Here is an 8,579-nt window from a genome sequence, read left to right as displayed (position 1 = left end):
CTTGTCAACAAACTGGGAAAGAATTGAGTACCTGGGCATGCAGATTTCTGAAGGGAGGAAAGAAAAGTGTTGACAAGAATAAGCCTGAGTTTTAAACGCCTGAAAGAGTCAAAAATAACACGTTGTGGGATATTGTGCCAGATGTTCCACAGAGTTAAAACCAACCACAACTCATTAGTATCTGGACTTCCTTGCCCACTATGCTTAGAAATGTTGCTTGAAGGCACTTTGTATCTAAAGATGCAGTTCCTGTAGATGACTGTAGATGTAGATCAAAATCCTACCAAAAACTCCGTGTCAAAACCAGCAAGAGTGAGACTTTTGTCCTTGGCAGTAGCTTCCAGGTGCTCCTGGACATCGCCAGGCCTAGACACAAAGATGTGTATTCGGCGGAGGGAGAGAAGCCTTATGCTTATAATAAATTCCATTTGTTCTGCTCTTAGCCAGAGCCAAGATGGGAATCCAAGTCTAGATCACAGGAGAAGATCACAGGAGCCTCAGCTTTTCCAGAGGAGGAAAAATACAAAGGCTAGTAAATTTGCCCTGGGTTGACAGGGGTTTTTTACAGATCCATAGACAAGTGATGAAGCTTAAAAGATGACAGCAGAGGAAAATCAACAGATATGCTGAAACTGAGTGAAGAGGAAGGAGACTTCAAATTAACTGAAAAGCTGCACCGAAAGCTTCTCTACTCTTTGCAGTTGCTTCAAGTTTAAAATGACAAACTCTAGCAGCACTTCCAACTTATTGTTCTTAATTCTAGATTAAAGACAATCAAAACTGGGTACTCCTGCTTAGAGTATGAAGTAAAGCACAGAAAGGCATTAGAGTAAGAAAAATTGTGTTTAGAAGGCTGAGGCAGCCTTAGGGCTAGGAGGAATGGGGAGGCGTGGAAATCAGGCCTGTGGGCACCAGTCAAGGAGCATCCAGTCCCTGAGCGGTCCCTCACAGAGGGTATCCCAGCAGATGGAGTCCAAATGGAGCCACAGCTCGGTGGGAAAAGTGCCGGGCTGCTGAGCCGTGCTTAGCAGGGGCTCCTGCATCAAATTGCTCCCTGACAGGTGCGGTATGCTGTGTGTGTGTGCCCAACAGCTGGCAAGAGCAGGCTGGCCCAGATGTGGGAAAAGGCCAAGGAGGCAGCAGAGTGGGAATGGGGCTGTGCAGGAGGCCTGGTGGTTGCACACAGCCGTGGGGGATCAGGCTGGCCCAGATGGTCCCTGGGGCTCTGGGCTGAAAAGGGGGGAAAAGAGAAGCAGGGAGGAAGGGCCAGATGCCGCTATGAGAATGCCATTCCATCCCATAGGTGACATAGTGAGAGGAGGCTGGGAACAAAATGGTCATTCCTGCTGATCACCCTGACATCTTCACGACAAGAGGCCCAGAAAGGAGTGCACATCTGCCTCCTGGTGTTGTCCTGAATGTGAGCTCATTACCTGGCGTTCATTACCCGCAAGTCTGGCAGCTTCCCGCGGGCATTCCATGCTTCAGGCAAGCAAAGCTGCTTACCTCACTATGTTCTTTGGGCCTCTGAAGGGGACCGTCCACTTAGCTACAGCCTGGCAAGGAAGGGAGTCTTACAACACTCTGGATATTTTAGACTTTTATTCTCACTCGGCCTGAAACAAAGTATCCCCTCGCTACTTCTCCATCTTCATCCTTCTGTCCTGCAGGTGGCCTGTTCAGGCTGACAGCTTGGAGCGCCTGCAGGCTCCAGTTCGGCTGCAGCGCAGCTTTTCCTCTCACAGCTTAATTCTTATTATGACAATTCTTTCATTTCTACTTCAAAGATACCTCAGAGCTTGCCTAAATTAACAACACTCTATTCTAAGCTAAACAATCCTCTATTATCTAAGATATCTACGTTCCATAGCCCTTAAATGGTGATCCCTATATATCCTAGTTCTTTTAAACTTTCATCTCTTGGAGAAAGAAAAAACAACTCAGCTTTAAATTGAACCTAGCACACACCTAACCAAACCTAACCTAACCTAACCTAACCTAACCTAACCTAACCTAACCTAACCTAACCTTACCTTACCTTACCTAACCTAACCAAACACCTAAACTGAGCAAATACGAAAAAAAATCACATTTCCTATCTATGGCACAGCTCCTCTTAATACTCAGGGGATGGCTGGAGCTCTGCCTAAAGATGACACATCCCCTTTTCCCTCCTCTGGGCTGGCGGAGCATAAGGGCCTCCTCAGGCGCAGGTGTCTCCTCTCCAGTCTTCCTGCACTTGCTTGGCTGAGATGATCAGAGCAGCCAGGCTGGAGGCAGGATCGCCTGAGGTCACAAAGGGATGCTGCCCAGAGGAAAAAGAACAAAGAAAGGAACTCTTACTTTCCAGAATCCCATCCTCACGGGCTCAAGCAGGATTCCCTGGCTACCAGGAAGACACACAAAGAGCACCGAGGGCAGCATGTCCCCCTGCGCCTTGCTGTGCTGGGAGCTGTCTGCGCCACGTGGCCCACACTCCTCCTCATGCCTTCATGCAGGTGTCCTCAGCTGCCAGGGCTTTTTGCCCCTTTGCTTTTTCTTACCTGCAGGAGCTCCTGGGCAGACCAGCGCCTGTCCTCGTCAGCCTGCAGGCAGCAGCGGAGGAAGTCGCGCAGGAGAGCCGAGTGGTGCCTGGGGTTCTGCAGTTTTGGGGGCCCGTTCCTTTCTATCAGTTCAAAAACCTACAGCACACGGATGCAAGAGGACACTGCACCTGCTCCTTTGCTAGCCACAGCAGCTCTCTCCACACAGAGCCCTCTTGCTAAGCTGCACCTTACCCTGAGACGGGCTTCCCGCTCGTAAGGAGCTTCCCCTTCCACCATTTCCAGCCCCATGATGCCCAGGGACCAGATGTCCACTTTGGGGCCATAGGCTTCTCCTCTCACCACCTCCGGCGCCATCCAGCTGGGAGTGCCGACGCTGGAGCTGCGCTTGCTGCGCTCAGGGCTGAGCTGAGCACAGAGGCCAAAGTCACCTGAGGCCAAAAACAAAGCCTGTCAAAGCCAGCTCCCACTGGCAAAGCGGCCAAAACCATTGCCCACTCCAAGCCTGACCAGGCCTTGCTGAATCTAGCTGAAAAAGCAGCTGAGCTCTCCTTCCACGTGCCTGGAGCCAGGCAAATAATGCATCGGCCACATCCACAACACCCTCACCATTCACGCACTGGCCAAGCGGCGCTTCTGCCCCAGTGGCAGTCACCGAAATGCAAGCGCACGGCAGGTGCTGGAAATGCTGCAGCCCAGCAGGGATACCCACCCAACTTGACAGATCCATCCATGCCCACAAGGACGTTGTTGCTTTTGATGTCTCTGTGGATGACTTGGCGGGAATGAAGGAAATGCAGTCCTTGCAGGCACTGAGAGAGAAAAAGGAGGGAGGGAAAGTTAACGTACAGGATCGGATTTCATCCCACCAGAAAGGAAAGAGCTCGACCGGACTGACGGCTTTCTCAGGGAATTGTGAGCGAGGGCGCAGCATCATGGTGCTGTCACGAAGAAGAGCTTGCTGCTTCAACACTCTTGGAAGTTTTTTCTCGATTTCCAAGCAAAGGCATCCAAGCTCCCAAAAGTTCCGCCGGCCTTGGGTAGGAAGCGCGTCACCTTTGGCTGGGAGGCGGCACGGCAAATATTTTTGGGGAAGCCTAGTGGCAGCAGAGGAGGAAGCAGCACCTTAGAGCTGTTCCAGATTCCGTCGCCATGCGGGCTGCAATGCTATCCTTTGCAGCTGAGGACGGCTCTTTGCCCTTAGCTTGAAATTCTGCCACCTGCATGGCAAGGAATATAGGACAGACAGACAGGCTCCAGGCAAACATTCCCAGGCAAAGCTGAGAAGAGGAAGCAAGTGAAACCAAGCGAGTGAGCCAGCACCAGCGCCAGAGGACACACAGGATGGAAGAGTGCAAGAACAGAGCCTGAGGAGTGCGGGCACAGCGGCAGGCAGTTCACTTCCCATGCTCGCTCTTCTCCTATGTGTGTGGTGAGAAGAGCAGCAGCAGCAGCAGCAGCAAAAGAAAGGTGAGAGCAAGAAATCCCAGCTGTCCTTAACCTCCAGCTGGCAAGCAGCATCCTGGGCAGGCTTGGGGAAGCACAAGCGGGATCCCTCACCTCCCGACAGACAGCGCCTATCTGTCCTTCCTCCGGGTACACCGCGCTGAGCACATCAAACAAGGTGCCGCCGTCCATGAACTCCATGGCCAGCCAGAGCTCCGCATCCACCAGGTAGCTGAAAGAAGAAAACCACGGCATGGAGAGACAGCAATGGGCACAGCCTCAGTCAGCCAGGGGCCCGAGCCAGGTTTTTGCAACTGCTCTCCAAGCTACGTGTGCCACAAGAGATTCATGATCACCAGCTCCAACTCCTCCCACGCTCTGGAGACCAGCAGAGAAATCACCACCAGCTCCCTTCTCTGCCAGGGACCAAAGGGCATCGTCTCTTCGGGCTTGCACTAGCTAAAGCTACATTGACACGAGAATAGGCCAACCTGTCTAAGTAGGTAACGATATTGGGACTCCTGTTGTCCCTCATGGCCAGGATTTCATTGGCAGCCAGCTCCTCGGACATCTCCTCCTCAAGCGACATGATCTTGATTGCCACCTGAAATGACATTGGCCACCGTTTACCTTGAGAAGACGCCCCCTGCTCGAGATCACAAGCAGCACGGAGCGAGTGCTGCTGCAATGAGGCAGCGGGCTGGGCCAAAGTGCCTTGTCACTCGACAGCAGAGCTTAGCAGAAGCACCAAAGGCCATCCCAAATGCATTCTGCCTCCTGAGCCTAGAGTGTACTTCAGAGGAACAGCCTCTGCTGCAGACATGGAGCTGCCACCCAAACCTCCAGGCAGGGCTCACAGCAGCGGGGAAAGCGCTCCGGAGCTGCAAAATGGCATGGGGCTGTTGGCACTTTACCTGTTGTCCGCTGCTGGTGTCAAGGGCTTTATAAACAGCTCCAAAGCCCCTGGAAAGACAAAAGCAGCAGAAACAGCCCTCAAATCCAGTCTCTGGGCAGCTTATTCTCGCCTTTTGGGGCAAAATTCGGCATCAATCCCTTGGCACTGAAATCAAGCCTAGGCAGCAGATCTCCCCAGGCTGCCTGCACGCCTTCCTTAGAAAACGCCTGGCTGCGGCGTCTCTTCGGCCAGCAGCACGTCGGCCCGTGAGCCCTCTGCCCTGCGGGGCAGCCTGTCCAAGGAAACACTAAGGTGCAGCATGAAGACCAAGGGCCGCTGGAAATCTCCAAGGCACACACCCAGCCAGGTCATTTCCATACCTATGGGGAACTCTCCTCCTTGTGCGGGTGTGCATGCATGTGTGTGTCAAAAGAGTGACAACAATTAGAGTCAGAAGACTGTCCTTGAGAATCTGACATTTCTTGAGTGGCAAGGTGCTCTTTCAGGCCAGAAAGCGGCAGGGGCAGAGGGTTTCCCAGCTCCTGCTCCTCCTTGCTGCAAGCAAGACAATGCCAGCATCAACTTGTCTTTGATGAGGCCTTCGCATTGCTCTGACCCAGCAGTCCAGGCAGGCGACAGGAGGTAAAGCCAGAGCCTGACCGTGATTGGAGCTTGCCTGACTTCACGCTTGATATTGCACCAGCCAAAGACCTGGCCCACACTTTTGTAAAAGGAGCCGACACCACGCTTACCCTCGTCCCAGTTCTTCAAATGCCGTGTATTTGCTCATTGGCTGGCCCGGACTCACAATGCTCCCTGAAAGACAAAAGCAGCGCAGGGCGCTCGCTCGCACACAGAGACGCCGCTCCCCACACCCTCCCAAAGGCAGCCCCGCTGCCAGCAGCTCTGGGCCCTTTGCGGTCCCCTGGCTTCCAGCTGCTGAGACCAGCAAGTGGGAGGGCCATCTTCTCCACCTTTCATCAGGTGGCCTTTCCCAGAAGGCCTTTATTTCTTTCAAGCGCAGCATCCCATGCCATAAGCCAAAATGATGAGACCTTAAGAAGAGGGCCCTAAGAGGTCACCAAGGGCCTTTGCAGCCTCTGCAGTCACACCCACCATCACTGGCGGGTCCACTGCCAGGGCCACAAAGTGTCTGAGCCACAGGAGGTGCAAGAACGGGAGCCCGAAAACAGCTGGGGCCAGAGAGCTCCCTGGGGCCTAGGCACTTGCTAGGTGCCAGCCTTCTGCTCAAGCAGAAACAATCTCTGCTTTTGTCTTTGGCACACAAGGCAGCCCAGGCAGAGCCAAGCCAGGCCCAGCAGCCCTCACAGGCAGCAGGAAGTCCCTGAGCGCTGCCGCGCTGCCTCAAAGCACAACAACAGCTTCTGCCGAGAGGCCTAAGCGCCTCTGAGACCGAGGGGCAACTTCTGGCACAGCCTACCCCCAGACACGCACACAACACACTGCTCTGGCAGACAAGAAATGCACCCGACTCACTCAGTGTCTTCCGGCCCTGCTCCTGCCTCTTCTCGGGCTGCTGGGCTGCGCTGCTGCAGGAAGTGCCAGCAGCGGGGGGCGAGCTGGCTGCTGCAGCCCACGCTGGTCCAGCGGCACCAGGTTGAATTGCAGAGCCTGTGTTGAGCTGGGACCAGAAAGGATTGCCCATCAGAAGGGTGCCTGGCACACATGCCCCACCGAGTGCACGGCCAAAGCAAGGCCTTGGGAAGGTGCTGTCAGCCACCCCCAGGCCTCTCCAGCTGGGGCGTTTCCCATGTCCCCTTCTCAAAGGCAACTTGGCAAAAGCCCAAAGGCTACTTGGATCCAGCCCCTCAGGGCCACCTCCATGCTCCATGTTTTCAGCTTTTCTGCAAGACATTGTCAAGAAGAGATTGATGGGGCTGCCAAGATCCAGAAAGACATCAGAGCAGGGCCCCAGGGCCTTCTCGCTTTCCTCCTCCTGTCTTTCCCTGGACAATGAAATCAGCCCGCAACTAGCATGCAGTGCTCTGCTCAGAAGCCCGCAGCATGGCCCTTCTCTGATCTGTTTCACAGATTGCCCCTCTCCATGGCAGCCTTTAGGGAGCGGCCCTTCGGAGACGCCTTCCTGCCCTGCCCAGACCCACCCGCCCTTCACAATGTAGGGCTGCCAAGGATTCTCCTCTCCAAAGGCTGCTCTGACTGGCTGGAAGTGAAGCACAGCCTGAAGCTAATTAGTCCATGGAGAGGGCAGGTCCCCTCCAGGGGCCAGTGTCTGCCAGGTCCCCTGCAAGGCCGGCAACTGCGTTTTTGGGCCGCTCCGTCCGCTGACCACAGGCAGCCTGCACTGACAATGGGCACACGGGGCTGACTCCTACACTGAGAATCATTGAATGCTGCCTCCTGTCTGATGCCAAGAGACATTCTCGGGCCCTCTCAGCATCCCAGCTCAAATGCCAAACTTCAGAACCCATTGGCCAGGGCTCGCTGGTTTGAGAACAACAAGGACGCTAGAGTAGGCTCTGTCTACATTTGGGCCTCTTTTGCCAAGAGAGAAATAGAAAGACGCTGCTGGAAATGCCCCTTGCTCTTCAACACTCTCAGCTTCCCTTGTGCCCAACAGCGCAAGCAGCATTTTCCTCTTCTCTTTCCTGCATTTTAGATCTAGATTCTTTTAAATGGCATGCCCTAATTCCCATGCCTTGGCTGAAGATGGTAGCTCAGCAAAGCTTCCACAAAGGGCCCTTTCCCTGTGGCAGCTCCCTGCTGAAGCAGCCCAGGAACAGCTGCTGGGCTCAGCAGCAAACCCTCCCTGCACTGGACTTTGTGCTGCATCGCCAAGGGAATCGCAGTCTTGGCACACCATCAAAGGGTCAAGTCACGCAGCCAAGGCCTCTAAGGGGCAGAATTGGGAGCGAAAGGTGCTTTCCTTCGCTCCTGGAGAGAGCCACCGAGTTGCTAGCAGTACTTCTGAGCATCTCCCCTCCGAGTCTGCAATTAGCAGCTTGTCTTGCTTGAAGCAGCAAGAGGAGGAAATGACAGACTCCAGTGCCGCGCACTCTCTCGGGGAGGGAAGGCAACCGCTGCAGGTTGCGGGGCAAATACTCTGCACCCGCCCCCCAGTACACAGATGCCCCCTTTTTAGCTGATGCTGCTGGCAGGACATTGACCAAAGCGGAGGCATCTTCATGGCCATTGTGTTCCCAAATAAACTCGGTCAGTGCTGCGGCATAAAGAGCAGAGTGAAGCAAAAGCCGGGTGATGCCAGCCCCAGGAGAAACCTTTACTTACGAGTCAGCTGGGTCAGGTAGTAGCCAGAATAGACAACAGAAAAGACCGTGCAAACCGCGGCACAGACCTGCCCGATCATTTTGGCAGCACTGTGCGGGTTTGCACACTGAATGCCAGCCAAGGCAAAGCCCAGACTCCTCTCGGGGTGCAGGCCGTCTGCTGAGAACTCCTTGAGCACAAGGATCCTCCTGCAGGGAGCGAGCAGAAGAGCCGCTCTGGACAAGCAGGCCTTGCGTGCACCGGGGCAACGCTGTGCTGACAGCACTGTGACGTGGCACCGCTCCCCTGACCTCACAATAGCAGCTGTTCTATGGCTTCCTTGTGCCCAGCAAGGCAACCTTCTGTACAGCTGATGCGAAAGAAAAGCCTGGGAAGTTCTCCTCACTCATAAAGCAGCAGAAAATGTCCTCCCAGTCCATAAGGCAGTG

At 54.4% G+C, this 8,579-nt stretch overlaps 1 protein-coding gene across 1 annotated transcript; it reads right to left on the bottom strand.

The window, feature by feature from the left end:
• Positions 1–2,203: 2,203 nt before the first annotated feature.
• On the bottom strand, positions 2,204–8,230 carry LOC136570841 (serine/threonine-protein kinase PAK 3-like). The gene is made up of 11 exons (XM_066571245.1): positions 8,152–8,230; positions 7,920–8,083; positions 6,382–6,526; positions 5,637–5,700; positions 4,904–4,952; positions 4,481–4,593; positions 4,104–4,221; positions 3,256–3,355; positions 2,778–2,974; positions 2,544–2,681; positions 2,204–2,305 (listed from the first exon to the last, which is right to left on the bottom strand). Exons 1-11 carry the CDS (start codon positions 8,228–8,230, stop codon positions 2,204–2,206), a joined length of 1,269 nt encoding a protein of 422 aa, XP_066427342.1.
• Between the last annotated feature and the right edge of the window lie 349 nt (positions 8,231–8,579).

The sequence above is a fragment of the Molothrus aeneus genome, unplaced genomic scaffold, assembly GCF_037042795.1.
Source record: "Molothrus aeneus isolate 106 unplaced genomic scaffold, BPBGC_Maene_1.0 scaffold_40, whole genome shotgun sequence".
Classification (NCBI taxonomy): domain Eukaryota; kingdom Metazoa; phylum Chordata; class Aves; order Passeriformes; family Icteridae; genus Molothrus; species Molothrus aeneus.
The sequence above is the reverse complement of the archived record's forward strand: the minus strand, read 5'-3'. Positions and strand labels throughout refer to the sequence as shown.

Bases quoted from the DNA above. Each gene is read 5' to 3' on its own strand.
- LOC136570841 (XM_066571245.1), bottom strand. From the start codon at position 8,230: ATGATCGGGCAGGTCTGTGCCGCGGTTTGCACGGTCTTTTCTGTTGTC. The intron at 8,084-8,151 runs GTAAGTAAAGGT...TTTATGCCGCAG, and splicing joins CTACCTGACCCAGCTGACTC to CACTGACCGAGTTTATTTGG. The intron at 3,356-4,103 runs GTGAGGGATCCC...TTTCTCTCTCAG, and splicing joins TAGGCGCTGTCTGTCGGGAG to TGCCTGCAAGGACTGCATTT.